The sequence below is a fragment of the Gambusia affinis genome, linkage group LG05 (genome assembly GCF_019740435.1).
Source record: "Gambusia affinis linkage group LG05, SWU_Gaff_1.0, whole genome shotgun sequence".
Classification (NCBI taxonomy): Eukaryota; Metazoa; Chordata; class Actinopteri; order Cyprinodontiformes; family Poeciliidae; genus Gambusia; species Gambusia affinis.
In genome coordinates, this window is record NC_057872.1 from 12,872,257 (window position 1) to 12,893,468 (window position 21,212).

At 39.8% G+C, this 21,212-nt stretch overlaps 2 protein-coding genes across 9 annotated transcripts in view; both read right to left on the minus strand.

Annotated features, from left to right (window-relative positions):
• Positions 1-4,143: 4,143 nt before the first annotated feature.
• Positions 4,144-9,892, minus strand: rcc1 (regulator of chromosome condensation 1). The gene is made up of 10 exons (XM_044116503.1): positions 9,753-9,892; positions 8,821-8,917; positions 8,076-8,269; positions 7,791-7,970; positions 7,169-7,265; positions 6,939-7,061; positions 6,697-6,837; positions 6,402-6,521; positions 6,132-6,284; positions 4,144-5,017 (listed from the first exon to the last, which is right to left on the minus strand). The coding sequence occupies exons 2-10, from the start codon at positions 8,897-8,899 to the stop codon at positions 4,842-4,844; spliced, it is 1,263 nt and encodes a 420-aa protein (XP_043972438.1). The 5' UTR covers positions 8,900-8,917; positions 9,753-9,892; the 3' UTR covers positions 4,144-4,841.
• A 1,166-nt stretch (positions 9,893-11,058) lies between these two features.
• Positions 11,059-21,212, minus strand: part of phactr4b (phosphatase and actin regulator 4b) — a 37,224-nt gene continuing 27,070 nt past the window's right edge. For 6 of the 8 annotated variants that reach the window (XM_044116508.1, XM_044116509.1, XM_044116510.1 and 3 more), the window contains 10 exons: positions 20,601-20,936; positions 18,546-18,677; positions 16,173-16,701; positions 14,972-15,249; positions 14,572-14,770; positions 14,303-14,358; positions 13,932-13,993; positions 13,703-13,840; positions 13,488-13,564; positions 11,059-12,654 (listed from right to left, as the gene is read on the minus strand). In XM_044116508.1, coding sequence (XP_043972443.1) covers positions 12,639-12,654; positions 13,488-13,564; positions 13,703-13,840; positions 13,932-13,993; positions 14,303-14,358; positions 14,572-14,770; positions 14,972-15,249; positions 16,173-16,701; positions 18,546-18,677; positions 20,601-20,936 — 1,823 coding nt within the window. In that variant the 3' untranslated portion in view covers positions 11,059-12,638. The remainder of the gene's footprint in view (positions 12,655-13,487; positions 13,565-13,702; positions 13,841-13,931; positions 13,994-14,302; positions 14,359-14,571; positions 14,771-14,971; positions 15,250-16,172; positions 16,702-18,545; positions 18,678-20,600; positions 20,937-21,212) is intronic. The other 2 variants (XM_044116513.1, XM_044116512.1) reach the window with 1 other exon arrangement.

Below are 21,212 nucleotides of genomic sequence, written 5' to 3' on the forward strand. Positions count from 1 at the left end.
CAGGAGCAGCCTGCAGGCAGTGGAAGACCCGCAGTTTGACAGCAAAAGAGATATTTATTTGCAAATGATCCCTGTTTGTTTTCCGGCGCATCTGCTCGCACGTTTTCTCAGAAAAAGACCATTTACGCGACACAACGATAACATTAGAGTATTTGTGTCATTTAGTACATTAGATGCTGACTAATGCATGAGTAAAAGCAGTGGCATTTGTTGCTTCAATGTACTGACAGGCAGCTATTTGTTTGTCAGACAGGAAGCGTGACTGTATAAACAATTTAAAAAACGACGTTCTGCGAAGTGCCCTTGGCTAACAAATGAGCCCACGGATCATTATTTTCCCACCTGCAAAGTAAAAGCCGCAAAACAACGCACAGTCAAGAGTAGTCCAGCCTACGTGGTTGATGAAAAAAAAAAAAGATGCGTGGGTTAAATGTTTGCTCGTACAAACATCAACACGCACTCACTCACACCCGTACTATCGGTCATTTCATCACAGCAGTGATAGAAAAACGAGTGTCTCAACAAGTGGTTTAGCAGGGTTCGTGTCAGACTGTTGGTTTCTGTCAACCATTTTTTCCCCCTTATGGCTTAAATATCACACAGAATGTTTATAATCTTTGCACAGGTATTCATTCACACCTTTTCACATGTTGTCGCTTTATTTACAACCTCAAACAGGCAGATAGTTGTGATAGACTGAGAGCAAAAGTATAAAGTGGAACAAAAATGATACATTTATGAACTCCAAAACAGTGAAATTGTTCTTGGAGTAAAATTTGCATTGAGCCCCCTGTGCTCTGATATGCCTGAATAAATACCAGCAAGAAGCTTTTCTTCAGCAAAGGCATTAAAAGGAACAATACATAAAAAACTGTCGATAGCTATAGTTAAGACTTGAGATCAGAGCATATAGAATGGCCCAGTCAAATCCAAATGCGACTTTGTGGCAACACTCAAAATTTGATGTGTAGAAATGTTCTCAGGTCAATCTGACTAATCTTGAGCTAGTTTGCAAGGAACAATTGGCAGAAAAATATATATCTCTAGATGTGCAAGCCTGGTGGAGACTTACAGTACCTGAAACAATCCAGGTGTAATTGAATAGATAGAGATACTTGCTTCCCATCTCTGCCTCTTTTTCTAATTATTAGGTGAATTTTGAAGGAAACTGGTTACACTGTATTTCATGTAGGGGTATCAGAGTAAGTGGGCAGGATTAAAAACGTGTGCCTCATATTTTAGATTTTCACTCGTAGAAAAAAATTGAAAACCATACACTCTTTCCCTTTCACTTTACAATCGTGTGTCCCTTTGCCTTTATGTTCCAAATCCATTAAATCCAATAAAATACATGAAGGTTTGTCATTCTGGTGTAAGAAACCCCTTACACCAGAAGAGTTTTCTCTCAATACCAGATACATTTACCAAATGATTTATTCTATGAAATAATCCTGGGTTTCTTCATTGAAACCTTCTTAAGACACTGCATTCAATCTAATTCTTAATGACATGTCAATTAAGAAACCAGCCGCGCAATTCAAGAGCTGCCAAGTTACACACAAAGAATTGCTAAGTAAGGGGAACAGATGCAATATTGCACTATTTTACTGAACACATCGTGAATGCACACGCAGCCCGTGAAGAGGACGCTCCACACCTGCAGCCTGGAGTCACTTCCTGTAATGGATCAGCGAGCTGCTGTGATTAATGTGGCTTTGTCTGTTATTAGGAGCGAAGGAGCAGCAGTGCGGGCGCCGGAGACGTCTTGGTCTCTCCTGCGATTAGTTTAACAAGAAGAAGATTAGAGCCCACACTCGTGATGACAAATCCACTTTCGGCGTGTGTGAATGAAAGGAACTAATCACAGGATTCCATTGCTCCCGTTCAGCGCAAATGTCTGTCTTTGTGTTGGGAACTTTTGAGTCTTTTTCCTTTTTTTCCACCATTATCTGTCACTGAATGTTCCTGCTTTTTAAAAGCTTATGAAATCATTCAACCTTGACACCTGTTAACCTTCACAGCTTAAATCTTTCAAAACCTGTTTTTTTTTAAATAAAAGCTTTTACTTTCAGCTCCGAAAAAAAATAAATACATACATATATATATATTGAAATGTTCTGCCTTTCAAACAGAAAGTTAATTAACTAAAATTGCACTCCAAAAAGAAACTCCTGCAGTAAAAATATTTGCAGAAAACATGTGAGATGTGTTTTAAGTGTTGCTAAGGTCTTCAACAATCCATATGAAGAGGAAGTTACATGTTTCATGCAAGGAAGCCAAGCATCAGAAATCAATACAATCTTGTTAAAACTCAGACTGTGCAAACATTAAGATCTTTAATGCAATCTAACCTCTTATAATTTCTGACATTTTTTTTCCCAAATCAGAGAACAACAACATGCAACAAAACAAGTGATGCACTTAGTTCAGCTAAGTGCTCATAAACTCTACATTAACATGTCAACAGTCTCTGATCAGCCTTTTGCCACAATGACTCTAGTCCAACAGAGAATCCTCAGTCCATTTGGTCAGATGAGAGGAAGATGAGGCCAATGAGGACACATGCATCTCAGCTTCACAAATTAAACACAGGTGAATGTGGCATCATTTACATCCTCTGTTCATTTAAATTCATGACTAGCTGCGTTTGTCTGGAATGTGGTTATTTGCATTCATGATTGGCATAAAGTGAATGAGAAGCAAACTGCTGAGCATTCAGGGAACACGATTTACATATCTCTCTTCAGAGGCTCAACAGGACATTGTCCAGCTGACAGTAATGGCACAAGGAAGCAGGGTGTAGGCGTATTCTAACGGAAAATTGAAGTGCATGTGGAAGAGAAAAGGGGTTGTTAATAAAAAAAAAAAAAGGGATCTAAATATTCTATTTACAATTAATTTTTAAGTCCCAGCAGTTCCCTCTGTCGGATCAGGAAAGGTCACGCTCCATAACCCTCCAGGGATGATCGATTATGTTCCGGGATCGCCAATCATTTTTACTTTCATATTTCTGTACCCGTTTCTCAATGTGTTATTGGTGGTATTCTGTGTGTCATTTGCCTGATTTCTAAACTGATGCACTGACAGCTGTTTTTAGGGCTTTAAATCTTTTAGTTGAATCTTGGGTGATGCTGAGTGGTGTTGACCTGCCTGAATAAGGCTACATATATTTTTAATCAGCGTGGTTATGATAGAAAGTTCAAAAATGTTCTGTGATCACTCTGTCTTTCAAGCAAATTTTCCAATGTGCTGCAAAATAACTTGTAACTAGTTCATCCATTCGTAAAATTTCTTTATCATTGTCCCCCACTTATCCCCGCTCCTCTTCCTCCCACTCACTGTTGTCATCCTCTTTCTCTGTCACTCTTTATCCCACTTATCCACCTTGTGTTCCAATTAACCTTTAAGACTCATTAAACCCACTCCAGTCCTCAGAGCATTCAGAGCAAAAAGCACAACTAATAAGTCTCAAGCAGATTATTGTCAGTGTTGTCCATTTCAATCCTTAATCCTTCAATTTGATCTCTCACTCTTCAAGCACTTTTATTTTCCCCAATGCACCTTTGAGGGATGGAGGATACAGTGACAGATGGGTCTCTCATCTCTCGAGTTGAGAGACCCATCTGTTATGGATCGAGTTGAGATCCATCTCTCAACTCGATCCTGCGTTTTCTTCTCCCAAGCCACATCAGTGGAGATGGCAAACTACAGTCATCAGACTCTCTATAGTCAGATGACTCGCCCTTTCACTTTGGTTAAGACAGTAAACTCAAATCAGTAGCTTTGAAAGTCTGGGTTACATTTGTTATTATGGCTCGGAGTGCTGTTGACATTCATTCTAATTTCTCTGACTGTTGTGCTCTCCAAACATTTTCCATCTTCTTTCTATAACTGTTGTGATACCTTGTGTAGTTTCTGCCCAAAGCACGTTGGTAAAGCTGCCCTCACACTGAAATGCAACCAGATCCACAGGACAGAAGAAGCACCAACCATTTCATCCATTTGCAGTCTTGGTCATTTTGCTCGCTTTTTCATAAAATTCAGACTGAGTTTTTGCTAAGTGTGATCGAGGAGCTCTGCTTTCTATTTAAAGTGGAATTTTGTTAATTTGCTTAGAACATAAAAAAAAAAAAGAATCTCTTCAAGGCTAAAAGCGATTTATTAAAGCCCTAAAACTTGAAGCCACAACTTTAAAACATGAAGTACTGGTATGTGTAATTTACAGACTGGCTTAATGAAAAAATAACTTGCTGCAAATCAAAAACAGCTCTTAAAAAATAATCACCTTTATTTTTTGCAGGACCCAGAATGTTATTACATTTTCAAACAGTCACGACAATTGCATGTGTTTGTGTGTGTGTGTGCACTGAATAAAACGAACAGTTGTTACACATCTTGAACACATGGAATATGAATGTCCCGTCTAAACAGGTTTATTGCTTAAAGAAAATACTTTAAAAAACTAGCCTTTAGAAACGTCAAACAGCTTCTCACTTCCTTCTCGAAACGTTGCTTTCATGAATGCACTAAATACTTTCAGTCATACAGAATAACTAGAAGAAAAATTAAAAAGAAACAAAAAAGAAACCCAAAAACATTTAAAAAAATAGTCTCTCATTTTACATGATCTACCATGTAAGTCGTATCAACATTTCACCCACATTAAGAACAAAGCAGTTCTGCTAAAAGGCCAGGCCTCACCTCCTCTGCATCCTGGACATTGCTCTCCTTCAGCACAGACAGCCAAAAAAAACTCTCAATATTCAATCTGAGCATCATGAACGTGGCCCCCCACAGCAATAATTACCAAAACTATCCCCATCATGGTGTCAAGAGGCACATCAGCTCTCCTGTTTATCTTTAACCAGGAGGGCCGTGTGCTGCCCTCCACTGGAGGCCAGGAGAACTTCACGATTCTCCAGCTGCTTCCCTGTCATCTTCACTGGGCTCCACTCGTCTTCCTCCTCTCCTGTGCCGAGCTGCAGGTTGGTTCCCATGCCCCAGGCATACACAGATCCTAAAGTGAGTGCGTGTTGGAGGGGGGGAGAATAAAACAAGCAGTGAGAACTCAACTAGAAAATTTGAACTTGTAGTCAAGCACAGAATAATAAAATCTGCTCATTAATTTTTAAAAGTGCAACAAAACTGCATTTGACCAAAATTTAAGTGTTACACAAGGAGTTTTGGCTATTTAGGTCATTACACTTATATGTTAGATGATTTTACAATTCATAACTTCAGGAAAGCATTGATTTTGTTTCACTCTCTATTGTTTACTCTCATCTCAGGAAAACAGAGCAGCACTGCAGATGATCTACTGGTTTATTTAAACAAAGAAAGTTGAACAGCCTGGAAAATGACTTCCACAAAGACATTTTAGTAACTTTTAAAAAATTCAAAACTTCACCAATTATTTAACACAGCATCAAGGACTAAAGCAGAACAAAATGACAGATTAAACAAACATATAAAGCTCACAAACACAAAGAAATATCAAGGTAAGAGACATGAAGCACAAACACACTGCAGCTGTTTATGAGTAATGTCATAACAACACAATCTGTGAAGTTTTGTTTCCAAAGTCTGACGGCAACTAGAAGCTGGTAACAAACCTGGAAGAGTTGCTTCTGTAAAGGATACAAACTGTTTATGGCTGATTTTTTTAAAATACCTTTACTTGCCAGTTTTGTTTTTGTCATAAATACAACAAAATGACATATTTAAACTGTAGGCCCACATTTGCCTATCATTATTTAGAATGGCTACAACAGCTGGTGACCAGAAATGCCCTTTTAAATGCATCTAAAGTGAAAACTGACTATTTTCAGAGTGTAAATATGTGCACTCTGTGTACATATTTAAATGCAATTTAGTGACTAAAAATCAGATCATAGTTGTGACTTGATAAAGATAATCGTATTTATATTGCCTTCAGTTTCTGTTGGATCCTAAACAGTTTCTTCATGTTTATTCTACACGCTGAACCTCTTTCTGCAGCGGCCAATCTCTGTTCTTATTAGATCAGACATCAAGGAAACACCTGAAGCTGAATTTAAGATAAATTTGATTCAGGAAACTTTAAACCAAATACTCATGTGAAACTCAGAGACCAAATCTAGTTTGTTTCTCACCTTCTCTGGTAACTGCATAGCTGACAGAAGCTCCACATGACACTCCTTTCGCCGGCTCTATCCCCGCCACAGGAGTCGGCTCACTCTTCTCTTCAGCTCCTTCACCAAGACCGAGGCGGCCGTACTCGGCTCTGCCCAGACTATAAACCTGCCCTTAAAGCACAAAGGGCAAAAAAGATCTGATTTGCCTCCTGTTTCTATTTTATTTAACATTAATACTGTCTCTACATATTAATGGTATTCATAGACAGTCATGTGTGGTCTGCCAACCTTCAGCATCGAGGCAGAGGGTGTGATGTTGTCCTCCAGAGAAATCCACCCAGGCAGTGGTGGAGTTCCTGAAGCATGTTAGTTTTACTGGGGCAAAACACATCGGGGTGTTTTGAGTGCCTGGACAGATTGTGTAGAAAAAGATACGCATTTATTATGGAGACATGTACTGACACCTTTTACTACCAAACTGAATTAACTCAACAAGCGGTGTAGACAGATGAATGGAAAGAAATGAGGCCAGCATTCATAGATTGATAATCTCTCCAAATATCAAGCCAACAGCCACTCTTACCCAGCTGATGGTAGTTTGAGAGACCAAATCCATAAACGTATCCTTCTTTAGAAACAGCAAAGGTAAAATACGCTCCACAGAAGGCATCAGTGAAGCGGACTTTCCTTTTAAGTTTCACCATCTGCGGGACCAGCAGTCGTTCTAAAAGGCCGAGACACAGTTCACAAAAAACAAATGAAAGACATACCAAGATTTAGCCTTTGATCATTTTATTAACAAGTGGAGGACATGACGTTACCCACCAAGGCCTTTCCTGCCTCCTCTGTTTGAAAAATGTTCTGGTACTCTCCCCAGCTGCCCCTGCTCCGCTGTGCCCAACGTGAAAAGGTTTCCATCCACCGTCAGCAACACTATATGATCGTTACCTATTCATGCACACACAGCTGATTAAAAATAAATAAATAAAAAATACCTGCTGGCTAACACAGAGAAAGCATGAAACAACTTGACAATGAAGCAAAGTATTTCATACCTGAGGCAATTTTCACAACAGTTTCTGTGAGGGGAATTTTCACAGGAATGGGACATGTTTTCATGGGCTCTAGAAGACCAATAACACCATTGTTGTCCTGGAAATAAAATGGATCAAACACACACAAGTTAGGCTCTTTTCAACAAACATAGCAGGAGAAAAAAAATAGAGGAGCAGAAGCAAAACATATAACCCAAAGGATGGGCTACAAACGAGAGCGGACGAAAGAAATGAAAAGGCTAAAGCATAGGTTAAAAAAACTTTGATATTAAAATATAACAAAATTCAGCAACACAGAGATACTTCTTAAAATGATTTATGTCAAATGTAAACAAGTAAGCTGATTAAGCTTTTATAAGCTATGCATTGGTTACCAATAATCAAATATCAAGCACCTTTATCTTTATTACATTTTTGAAAAGATCAAACAAGTAGAAAATGAAAACTCCCATTGTTTTTATCTAACGCTGCTGTCTATCACACAAATCTTGTTTACTCTTCCACTGCGCTATATTTTGACTTGTGACATCTTGCAAGGAGGAAATTTGCAACACACAAAGATTTCCAAACATATTGAGAAGTTGATCTAAGCAAAAAAAAAAAGAAGAAAAAAAAGATTAACCCTGAATGAGCCGCAGATGTACACCGATCCATCCTCTGTGAGCGCAGCAGTGTGGCTGTCCCCTGCAGACACCTGGACCACCTTCTCATTCAGTATCAACTTCCCAGGAACCATTTCGGACCCTTCCTCTGACGTGTCCCGACCCAGAGCTCCCTCATCGTTACAGCCAAATGTGTAGACCTAAAAACAGCCACAAGCAAAAACCCAAATCATCACTTGAGAAATTCACACTTTTTAATTGCTCCTTAGTAGGAGGATCTAAGGAGGAGACAAAAGTTGACTCACATGACCAATTTCACCCAGACACACTGTGTGCATGCCTCCGGCCACCACCTGCACCATCCTCTCTGGTAGAGACAGCAGGGCTGGCTTCCTCCTCTCAGTGATGTTCTCACCTAAGCCCAGCTGTCCAACATCACCTTGGCCCAAAACCAGAACCTGGCCCACCTCTTTACAATGACTCCTATGTGAAACCACAACTAACACACAAATACAAAGACATGAACTGAATTATAAATCATTATTAATTTCCTTGTAGAAAATGAATTCAGACATCACGAGAGACTGGATAGCTTTGCTATAAGATGCTGCTTAAAGGAAATTAAACTAAAGTAAATACAATGATCAACACCCAGCTGTTAGTAATAGTACACATTTTAAATTGCTTTGCAAATAACTCAAACAAACAGAAAAAAGTTTTCAGAGTAACAAAAGGAAATATATATTTTGTGTGGTTGAAAAGGATGTTTTTCTTGAAGTAATGAAAAAAAAAATGCTTTTGACTCAGAAATTTTACAGTGACAGATTGTGTCAGAGAGTCCAATCCAGCATGTGATAATGTATAAAAATGCCAGAAGCACCTAGTTTAAACCTTGGTGGCCTTGTGACATTTTGTATGTTATAACTGTTAAAAATTTAGCAGGAAATACAGAATACAACGAGACTAAATTACCATGTAGTCTCGTGGTAATTTCCCACCTTTTCTAAGAACTTACAGGAAACCAGCATAGTTCTGAAGTTTATAATTTACCTTTTATTTTCTTGGCCTGTTCCACATCTTCACCACTGGCTTCAGTCTTCCTCTTGTTGATTAGCTTTTTGGTAGACATGGCAGCAATGCATTCACACTACAGAAAACAGTGGTACAATGAAAAGGGCATTAGACAGGATTTTCATTTTAGTTTCAGGCAAAATAATGCGCTTAATAAAAAAAAAATGTCTTAAAAGCAAAGTTGCGTGAGACAGAAGGGTTGTTGGTCTGAACAACAGCAATATAACGCCTTTAATCACTTATAATGCTCAAAGGTTTATGACTTAATGAGACGTGTGGCAGGACATGACCTGACAACAGCACAAGCGGTCTTTATTTCATTGACCGGTGGCTGATGGGGTTTAGCAGCTGTGAGGGGATCGTTTTACACTGGAAACAGCTGGACTTTTTCCACCTCTGCTACCAGACGAAAAGCAACATTCAACGTGAGCATGCATAGGGAACCACTATAGTGCAACTCTCCTGGGCTTCGTTACATCCACACAAAATGACGTGTATACATATGACCATTTGTCAGTCTATGTTGCCATATAGCAAACCCGGACAGTTTAAATTCAGTTGCGTGACCCAACACTTTCCACATGTGTGCTATAGTTAGCCTTACATAAGTGTATCTCCTAACAATAAATATATACGATGTGTATACAGAGATTCCACCTGTCAAAGTAACAAATAAAGCAGTCGTTAATGGTGCTATATAAAAGTGAGACATTTGCTTAAAAATAAATATGAAGCTGGGTTGAGTATTCAGAAGCCAACGCAAGCTAGCTTACCGTTAGCGTCACATTTGGTAATGAATGAACAACGGTTACAAACTACGGTAACTTACTAGTGCGCACATTAGTAACGATTGATTTATTTGTCTGTTGTTAGCCATATCATCACAAGAATTGGGTAAATATTTTACTAACCGTAAAACTTGCAACAGTTTGTACTTTAGGCAGAGGTGAACGTTCACAGACTGTTCCCGGTTTCCACACGCGAGCTGTACGTAAGACGTCACGTTCTTTGGAACCTTGAGAGCACGTTTTCTTAAAGAGACAGTGACGAATTGAACTTGCCGCACAAATACCGAGTCGCCACTTTCATACGCAAGTAATTATAGTGACAGAAAAAACGCTACTTGTCTATTTATATTTTTTTATTTTCAGTTTTGGTCAAAACATGTCTGGTGAAAAAAAAAGTCGCTGGAACGACATGTTTAATTCGTAAGCATGACTTAGCATCTCCAGATAGTGAGTCGTCCCCATGAATTAAACAAGTAGAGGGTACAAGTTATTAAGTCGTAGCCAAGGGTTTTTTTTTCCTTCTAAAACGGGCTACCTACAATTAAATATTTCAGGTGTTCAAACAAATTATAACATCACACAAATACTTAATATAATATCATTTACTGTCCCACAGTGGGCAGACGTAATAGCAATAGCAAGGACAGTAAATACAAAACGTAGTTTTGAGTAGAAGATATAAGAGAAATAAAACTATGCAAACTAACCCAATCCAATGTGAAAATAAAAAATAGAAAGAAAGAACAGGAAAAAAAAATGTAATAATACTATTTCTCTTTGCTCTTCAGATAAGCAGTAAGCACAAAACTAGCCCTATCACTCAAACAATTTCACAGAGATGATTAAATTAGTAAAGAAAAGTGTGGATGTTGCTTTGCCTGCTCTGGACATTGGGATATGCTAATTCAAGTCAGATTTAAATAATATTAAGAATACTAATTATGATAAACTCCCCAGAGCTTTAAAATGATCCATCCATAACCTTAAAGTGATTAAAACCTAATTTGTAATCTTTTCTCAATTTTCTTTGAAAATAAACAAAATAACAATCCATTAAAATACAATGCCAACCACACAAACAATAGAATAGCAAGGATGTGTAAAAAGACTTATTTTGCCACTTCAGCAGCATTTTCAATGATGATCAGCTGTTAATGGATGTGGATTTATTTAATCGTAGACAAACAATCTAGGAGGGTGGAGTGAAACCAAAGTGACAGCAGGTAATTATTTTGTAATACGGTATTTCCACGCCTAAATAAATGTACTCACACTTAAGATGACATAAGTGGGTTTATATGTAATAAAAGATCACTTTCTTTTAAGGCTTTTTGCACATCCTTACCAAACCCCTCCACTGCAGGGGGCGCTGTTAGAAAGTCATATTGAGTAGGGGAAAAAAAAGAGCCACGCACATGTTCACTTCAGATGAGGTTCAGAGAATAACGGCATTATTTATTCAGATCCAGATGTGACTATTTACAGTTAAAAAGAAAACTCATCGGCTCATATAATTCAACATCCAATTAAAACTGAACTTATCTTTTTTTTCTTTTTGTTTTTTTTACAGGAAAAGAAAGGCATTTCATGTTCCCATTCTTGTAGCATTTAATCACAAACTAATGTTTTGTACTTAAAAAAATAGCAACCTATAATACCTTTATATTTAAAATTTATTTCCAAATAAAAGGAAGACAAGATATACAGAAGCATCAGTTAAACCTATATGAACCCGTACACAGCATAGAGAACCCTGTAAGCTATTGGCCAGACAAAAGTACATTAAAACACACCTGCAGCTTCAAAATTCTCCAAACAAAATTGACTCCCTGTCAACCGGTTATTCATTTTCAGACTTTTGTTGTTGTTGTTGTATAAATCCCTGATCTATGCTCACAGCAACTTATATTTAAACTCTTATTACAGACACTATGAGTATGACCTTATTTAAAACGGCTACAGAATGCATTGCTTGCTCAATTGTTAAAGGGTAGTACAAAAACTCATTAAAAAAAAAGTATAAATGAAGAGAGATCGTCCAGGTCCAATGGCACTGGACGTCCAGTTGGCTCATGCAGAGGATTGCAAAAATCAGTTTCCTTTAGTTCTTCAGGCATTGCTTATGTTGGCACGCATGAACACGTAGATGGCCTCCCTGACCTGCACTTTTTTTTTTTCTGCAGCTAGATTGACGCTAAATTGGTCACCTTACATCACAACCACAAATACAGGCAAAGCTGAATAATAGTATAAAAACCAGCTCAAATATAAGCTCTCACTACTCATGTGATTACAATAACAAAATAAAATGTCTTGTGCATTACAGAGTATTTTATCATAACATCTTTCCTCAGTTGCATTCTAAGATATAACAACAGCAGTCTGTACATAACTAATAGAAAACACAAAATCCCAGAGATGCCAAGTCCTAACACGGAAAATGTCCAAATCTTCACATTCTGGTGCTTCAGTCTCTGTTATCTATTCTTACGGTGTGAAGTATGATAGGTCCTCATTGTTATTACTGTTTTTATTGTATGCTATTACATCAACAAGATGAGTTAGTGTTTCCATATACAACAAAGAGAAGAAAAAGGCAACAGAATGAGGCCGTGTTAAAGGTTTTAACTAGATCCAAGTCTCTGAAGGATGCCACACGCAGCAGCAGAGTGAGAGTAAGCGCTGGCTGTGGTGTAGCTTCTCTGCAGCCTCACTCTCTCGTTGGCACGTTGGGTCTCTCACACTCCCCTCAACCCCACGTCATCTAGGAGAAATACTGCATCTGGACCTTGCCTGCTACCGCCTCGGGTCAGGCAGAAAGCGATGTGGTGAGAGGGTGATGGAAGGCAAGCGGCGGGCATTCTTATTGTGAGTCACTTCCAGGCTCTTCCCTGATTACACAGTGCAGCAAAGTCTGGATATGGTGGGGGGAAAAAAGGGGCAATCTGCGCACGGAGCCGCCTCTGTTCACAGAAATCCTAAGTGCTTCATTATCCGAGAGCGTGGACGCTAAGGTCGATGAAACCTACACAAAACAGAGATCCAGTTTAAATAAATTCATCACACTAATATATTTATTTTTTTTCACTGATTGTGCATATTGCTTATGAAGTAAATTAGAATGATTTTATTACCAAGTCTAAATAATTACTAAGTATTTACACCCCTTAAACTTTACTCTTTCGTCACAGTAACCACAAACTTCTAGGTATTTGTTGGGATTTTTTGATAGACGCAATATAGGTTATGATTTTGATGTAGGAGGAAAACGAACCTTTCTACATTGTTTATAAATAAAAAATAATAATAATGTGGAATGCGTCTGTATTCAGCTCGTTACTCAAATATTCCTGAATAAATTGGCAAAAGTCAGGAAGAAAGTTGTGGAGTAGTTTTAAGCAGGGCTACACCCTAAGCTATTGATATCTCACATCACATCTAACACAAGACATGGATGTCAACCTAAATTGACAGGCTGACAAGGAGAGCATTAATCTGAGAAGCAGCCAAGAGGACTATAGTAACTCTGGGGGAGCTGAAGAGATCCACCGCTCAGGTAGGAGAATCTGTTAACAAGATAACTAACATTTCTCAGATAAGAGAAAAGTAATTGTTGAAAGAAAGTCCAGTTTGCAGACGCAATGGAGAGGAAAGAGCAATATGTTAAAGACGGTCACATTAGATCAAATTAAACTTTTTAGCCATATACTGTGATAAATGTAGTGCACAAAAAACTCTCCCTGGTGGTAGCATAATTGTGCATCACTCTATGCAATCAATCAATCATATTTCCTTTGGTATTCAGATTGTTTGAGAAACACTAGCGTTATAAAGGTAATATTTAACCCATAATTGTACCTTGTGTAAATTCTACTCTCTTCATGAACTTCCATTTCAGTGCTTTTATAGTCGTTGAGCTCCTTCCGAATGGCGGCCTACAAAAACAGGTAATGTTAAAACAGCAAACTTTAGAAGAAAAATATTGAATGTCACACATAGTTTAGTGAACACGATCAGTTAGGTGTATTTTTGACATAAAGGAAACTCTGCTTTAGCTTTATAATAAGCAGTACCTTGTCTGCAGGAGTCAGCTTGGTCCACGGCTTGTCTGCCCTCCTGTCGTAGTCCTGGGCCTCTGTGACTTCCACATACTCGTGGAAACGCAGGATCTTTCTCGCCTGCAGCTCTGCGACTGTGGGTCTTTGACTCAGCTACGACAGAATGATGATTTCTGTTACTACTTCATACCCATCAAAAGCAAAATATGACACCTGGGTGTTTGTTGTTGACGTGCTTGTTCACCTTTCTGGTCAGACGCCGTTTGATCTCTCTGACCTCCGCTTGCCTATCAGCTTGATTTTTGGCTAAAAAAGAACAGGGACAGAGCTTATTTTAGGCTTGAATGTGAAAGCTTTATTTGATGTGCAGGAAAGGCAGAGAAGAAAGAAGTTTCCAAAATTAGATCTCTCAACTGAATTGAGAAACCTTCTGAAAGCAAAACATCTATACAGGAGACAGCTTTGTTGAATACACTGGAACATGCAGTATAATTTGGCTTCACTGAAATTAAATAATTCAGAGGTAAAACCATCACAGCACTGAGAGATGAGTAAATACTAGAAAGTATCATTGCTGCTAATTTAAAGTGAAAGGGAGAGACAGCTGATACTGACGCTGAAGGATGTTCCTTTGCTCAAGCTCCTCAGCAGTCGGTCTCTGGCTGAGCCTCCTGAATACATAAAAAACAAACAAAAAGAAATCAGTATTTTTACAGTGTTTCATCCACTTTTCAGTCATGAAATAAGTAGGGCAACGATCTAAGAATCTATTTTCGTATCTTTTTTTGTTTTTAGAAAATCAGATTTGACATCGTCTGTTTGAGTCACAAAAAAACCCAAAACAAAACAAAACAAAACACAACAACAAAAAACAATGAATTTACCGTGTGAGTGCAGTGCCAATCTGTGTACGAATGGCCTCCCACTGCTCCCTGCTCTGCCAGGTCAGGCCCGTCTGACCCGGAGGCTGGTCCTCTCTGCTGCTTCTCTCCTGTGTGAACCTATCCCTGTCCGGGGCGCAGGGACGGCTGCTCAGCTTCAGAGCCAGAGTGTCCTTCCTCTTGACCCTGCTGGCCAGGGCACCTGCATGAAAGAAATGGAGAAAAAGAGACAAAGACAGTGGCTGTGATGGAGTACCAGACTACTGCACAGCTTCACATAGCAAAAAAAAAGAAAAAAATGAAAAAAATCAGACCAGGTTCAAAATCCATTTTCAAATTTCTCTGTACTGCGCAGGAACTTTGTAAAATAATCACTTAAATTATTTTTCTATCCCCCACTTACTGAGTGGGGGCTCATCCTCTTCGTCAGAGTCTTCCTCTTTGTGGGCCACCTGATCATCTGAATCACTGTCCTCCCTGTCATGCTGTCCTCGCTCGTCGTCTTCCTCATCTTCCTCCTCCTCACTGCTGTTTTCCCCAGGAAGGACACAAACACCAGCGTCCCCGACCAGGCAGCGGCGACTCCGTGGCTCCAGCTCTGGCTGGGGGATTTCACCGTCGTACTCCTCCTCTTCCTCATCATCTTCTTCTTCTTCTTCCTCTGAGTAGTCATCTTCAGATCTGACAGGAAGGAAACATTTCTGAGTGGATAATTACACAAATGCTGAACTTGCCTTTATTACGCTAATAACTTTTCTATGACAAAAATTTGATCAGTGCAACTCTAGTTGTGACATGAGCAGAGAAACAAATCTCACGATTTTAAAGCGCACTAATATTTGTCATTGAACTGAAGTCTGAACTGTGATGTGCTCTTTAGTCTGTGTAAAATATGAAGGCATAAGTCTATGTCTGAGACTTATTTTGAAGTAAGAAAGGAAGTAGTTTGTTTTTGCTGGTGGAGTGGACTAATAAGGACTGAAGGTCAAGTTAGCAACATTCATAAATAAAGATTAAAGAAACACTACAAACTTTTAAATAATTTATATGACCTTTGTGTTATCCAGAAGGAGCAGTAACATATTGACACACAAGATACAAACAGTTTGAAGGCACTGGGAGAATATTGCAACTGGCTAACCATTAGCACCCACCGACAATGGGGTTAGCATCTGTTTTCCAGCCTACTGTCACTGCTAAGAGCTATTTTACAGTTCTTAAAGAGGATCTATGTTAAAACTACGTTAGCTTCAGTTGTTTTAAAAATTATAAAGTTATTATATATCAAACATAACTTAGAAGAAATTTTACTTTGTAAGTTGACGGAATGAAATTGTGCCTGTCTCTTTAAGAAGCTCCTACTCTTTCTGACGCTTTGCCTTCAGCAGGATATCACAACAATGCTTCTCATTTTGCTGTTAGCTGCTCTTAGCAGAGAAGTAGTTTGTATGATGAACTCAGCAGACCGGTAGTCCCACCAGATGTTTGCTAATTGAGGCTGCTGCTAAATAACATGCCACAATATTTTGAACATTGCTGGACTGTGCAGCTCCAGTGTAGCACGAGACATGAGGATATGTCGTGCAAAGTGCTGAAAAACTCACAGCTTTAGAGGCTGAATGCTGACAGGGAGAGGTCGGCCGCGATCCGCTTGATACTCCGGAGGGGTTTCGAAAAGTAGCGCATGTGCCCGCTGCACCCCGTCTGGGTGAGGCTGCGCTGGGCCAGGACTGGAAAGAGCTCGCTGGATCATGATGTGCAGCGGGACAGGGGCGGGGCGCTGGGGCGACTCCACGGTTGGGCTCGGTGGGTCGAACAGCATCGGTATGGGCTGGGGAAGTGGGTGCGGGTAGGAGTGTTGATGGTGGAGGTGGTGGGTGTGCATGTGCTGGCGGGGTGGAGAGGGCGGTATGTGGGTGGGCAGGGGTGGGGAAGGAGGAGGAGGAGGCAGCTGGAAGCCCACAGGGAGGATGCCGTGGTCCTCCACAGAGTGCGGGGATGGAATGATGGGATGGCTCGGAGTAGAGTCCTCCGTGTTGCGCTTAGTGACTGGGGTTGTCCTCTTGGGAGGCATTGGAGGGGAGGGCTTAGCCGGATGAAGACTCGCACCCCCTGTGGCTTGACTGAAGTCGCCTGCAAGTGATAAAAAAACGAAACACCTAATCAAACTGTTCAAACGTAGAGAGACTGCTGGGGAATATGCATAATGGCGAGCTGCTAGCAAGTTTTTCTTTTTCAGTGCAGTTTGCCCCGTGACATGTGTGCACAAATGTCAGTCACACATATGCAGTCATTAAATGCACACGAACAAGCACTTTTATTACATGTGTGACTGAGCATCAGAGCACATATGCAGTGTGTGCCAGAGATACACACGCTGCCTGGGTAGAGGAGAGAGCAGCATGTGCCCCAGGCAAGAGAGACAAACGAGATGCATACATGCTCTTCGCAGCCAGACCTTAAACAATCCATCAAAGCTCATATAATTTGCCTCATACTGTGCAAAAGAGGCTCTTAAACACAAAGCTTCAGCTGTTTGCATGCACAGCTATGTGGTTGCTACAGTGCCTTGCAAAAGTATGTATAGTCCTTGAAGTTCTTCACATTTTGTCACACCACAGCCACAAACTTGAATGTATTCTTTCCATTTTATGTGACAGACCAAATTAAAGTAGCATAAAAATTGTGAAACGGAAGAAATTGCTGTATGGTTTTGAAATCCGGATCATTCTAACGTGAATGTGGTTTGATCTAAACTTCACTTTGAAGTCTTTTGTTGCCTCTAACAGACCAGGATTTCTTTTATTTGGCTCCATACGTCTTCGAATCACGTCTAAGCAGTTTCCGTGTGCAGCCACACAGCGTAACGCGGCCAACACCACTATCATGTCATCCTGGCGATTGCGTGTTCAGGTTCATGTGGAGTGTTGCTCAGTTTAGTTTGAAGGCTTTTTCTTGAAAGGTTTTGCACTTTTACATTTTTGAAACCTCAAGATTTTCAAAGCTCTGGATATTTTTTTAATATAAACTAACCTTGATTTTAACTTCTCCACAGTTTTTTCTCTGATCTGTCCTGCTGTGTTTCTCAGTCTGTACAGAAAGGCTGGACTTTGAGATTAAATCAAACCCAAGACAACTCAATTTACTTATTAGGTGATTTTAAAGGCTGCTTTATTTAGAGGAGTTACTTAGGAGAGCATGTGTACAAAGGCCACACCTATCTGATGTTTATTTGTTAAAAATAAATTAAAATAACTGAAAACCAGCTATCCTTTTTCTTCCACATCTCAAATGTCAGTTGTTTTGTGTGTCTACCACATAAAATCTCTGTAAAATGCATAAAATTTTGTGGTTTTAATGTTACAAAATGTAAAAAAAAAAAAAAAAAAAAAAGAACTTTGCGTGGCACTGTATATAGCTCTTGAAACTCTTCAGAACAGCTGGGAAAGCATAGTTGTTCTATGGAGTCAAAGTGAAAGAACAGAGGAGACAAGAGTTACAACATGCAGTTGACTGTGCTGTAGTGGAAAACATCTTCTCCTCTACCTGAAGCCCATACCATTGTCTCCACTCTACATTCCCATCCCTCCATAATTTTGCCATTTCCTCTGTGTATAACATGGGTGGAATATAACACATGATCTTGTATTATGCAAAAAACATTTGATGCGGTGCGGTCAACAGCTGAAACCTGCTGAAGGCTTGTCCTCATTCACACGTATAGCCTCTGAAAACAGGTCAACCGCACTCACACAGAAGCTCCCTCATTTAAACACAAAGCAGGGCTCAGTATCGGCTTATCGTAAGCATGCGACTCTTATTTAGTGCATCCAAAGAAAGAAATTCAATGACAATCAAGAGGTTAAAAGGCAGAGCAGCAGAAAAAACATGTTGGCACCAAAGAGGGGACGTGACACGATGAAGAAGGAAGACTCTGGACTGGCGGCGTCCTGGTGACAGAAGAGTCTCCTCTTTACCTGAGCGCAGGCCTCCGGCCCGCCGGCACAGGTAGACGGGCAGCGACAGGTAGACATCGTAGTCGCATTCTCGCTTCCAGCAGGACCAGTAGAGAGGAAGCTGAGCGTTTTCTCCCCCCTGCAGGGCGGATACTAATAGGGAGGAGACGGAGGCCTTTCAGCGAGTGTTTGTTACATAAATGAAGCTGCGTGGCGGGGCTGTCGAAGCGTTTCGTTAGGGAGTTATATTGCTGTGACGCAGCAGATGGGAATCCTTAAAGGTCGTTAATTAAACATGTGCAGCCAAACTGTAGGTTACTATGCTTTAGTTTTACACTTTTAAAAATCGTAAAGGCAAAAAATGATTAGTCTCTCTTCATTTTTCGTGCTTTATTAATCACGTGTAGACGTTTCAGATAATCTGAAAAAGGTGTATTAGGCATATAGAATGTAAAAACGACAAAAATCTGTTTCTAAATTACAATATTTTTCAAAAACTGCCTTTTTGGGGTTACAAGTACACTTACAATCTACTGATTATCCACTAAAGGAGAAAGCATGGATCAGTGATGAACCATGCCAGGAGCATCGTGTAAGTTTTTCTAAATTACTCCAAGTTCACATCAACAACTCACACAGGAGGTGAAAAAGAAACCAAAACAGCATCTAAAGCTCAGGCTCAGATAAGGTCAGGGTTCACGAGACGACAATAAGAAAAAGACTGGGCAAAAATGGTAACCATGGAAGGGCTCAGGCCATAAAATCCCCAACTTTGAATAAAGCAAACATAACAGTCTATCTCATGTTTGACAACAAAACCCCTAAATATCTTTATGATTCCCGAGAATTTTAGAACGATATTTTGTTGACTGATAAGACTAAAGTGGAAGGTGTCAAACTAATATAGCATTTCAGAAAAATAACATCATATATAGAGAGTCCAATATGCAGTTTTGGTGCTTTGGGAACTGGATGGCTTAACATAAATGATGTTAAATAGAAATAGAAAATCCTGAAGGACAAATTTCTTCTATAAGCTTGTGACCTTAAGCTCAAAGCAGACCTCTGAATGGCTCAGAAAAAAAAAAGTTTTTATAACGTCTTTGCTTAAATCAGATAAAGTCGCTGCTGCGTGACCTTCATATGAATACTCCAAAAATCTTCCAATAATACTGAATTGTTACAAAAAAAGGTCGAACAAAATTCCTCCAAAATGATTTAAAAGGCTTACTATCAGTTATTGTTTTGTCAGCAGTTTTTGCCGCCAAAGGGTGACACAACCAGTTTTTAAATTTAGCGGGCAAAAGTATGTTTTCCACATGGTTTAGGCAGGTTTATTTATTGTCTAATGACTAAAATCACAGTTTGAAATATGTGTTTAGTATTTCATCAGATTATCTTTCAGTTTTATTACATTTGCTTGATTATGTTAGTGATGATTTTGGTAGGTCAAATAGGCATAATTTATGACTCCTTTTGACAGGAAGGGGAAATAAGGAAGCACTTCTCCTGCTTTTTGATGAGCAAGACATGTTGTGTCTCATAGGTCTATAAAGAACCGTCCAAACCCGACTGTCTCTTTGAAGCAAACCATGCACTTCATTACCAACACGGATGGCTTGTTTCGCTGACTTCAAGAACATGAAGTACTAATTTATTACGACACTACAATATCAACAGATGTGCTGTTAAGACAAGAGCGAATCATAATAGAGAGTCTTAGCCTTGAGGGAATTAAAACAAGATCCCAGATGAGAGGAAAACCTCACTGTAAACAACAACTACACTGTCTGTACTGAAGCACAGCCACTAGAGCCTCCGTTATCTTCACAGTGTAAAATGCATAAAATGTTGACACTGAAGGAGCCCAGGCATGATAAATAACTAGCTGGGGAAAAGCTTCTCAAGCTGTTCGAATAACATCATTAGTGCAATGTCTGAATGTGAGCGAGTGGAATTTCTCAAGGCCAAAACTCTCCGCAGTCATTTCCTGTAGAAAACTGCTTGCAAAGTGAGTACTCATTAAGAAGTCTGTGCATTTCGGTGGCTAAGATCTGCTTGTTTTGTAGCACTTACCCAGCATGGCTGCGTTGTTCCTGTTTACAGGCTTGGGTGGAGGCAGAGGAGGCTGCTTAGTGCCCTGAGAGGAGGGCATCAGGGTTGAAGGTGTAGGCTGATGCGTGCTGGTTCCCGCAGAAGACACGGATCGAACAGGTTTGGAAGTCCCAGCGGAGGGGGAGGAGTAAAGAGTCGCCGGGTGGTTGGACGGGGTCCGAGGTGGGCCCTCGTTTCCAGGCTCAGAGGAGGAACTCATCAGCCACTTGGGAGGCATGACCGACTGCTTAGGCGGCAGAGGTTCACGGAGAGTGTCCTGCAGCGCCTCCAGTTCAGGTACAAAATGGCTGTCTGACTCTACAAACAGGGAATATCAGAGAAGCTTTATTTAATAAAGCCAAATCGAGTGGAAAAACTACAACACTGCAACTGAGTTTAAGAATATCAAACAAACAGGTCCTGAGTTATGATAAGCACACCTCTGATATTATCCAACTTCATGATGATTCAGTTCAAAAGTCAGTTTTGAAATCAATTAAATATGTAATCTTACCTATCCAGAGGTTTACCTTTTAATATAATACAAGATTTTCTTCTTTTGATTTAGTATATAGTAGCCAGCTACATAATTTA

What these genes read in the sequence shown, in the direction of transcription:
- rcc1 (XM_044116503.1), bottom strand. Translation starts at nt 8,899, where the DNA reads ATGTCTACCAAAAAGCTAATCAACAAGAGGAAGACTGAAGCCAGTGGT. An exon ending in GTCTGGGTGAAATTGGTCAT is followed by an intron (nt 7,971 to 8,075) that starts GTGAGTCAACTT and finishes GGCTGTTTTTAG; the next exon opens with GTCTACACATTTGGCTGTAA. An exon ending in CTATGCAGTTACCAGAGAAG is followed by an intron (nt 5,018 to 6,131) that starts GTGAGAAACAAA and finishes CACTCACTTTAG; the next exon opens with GATCTGTGTATGCCTGGGGC.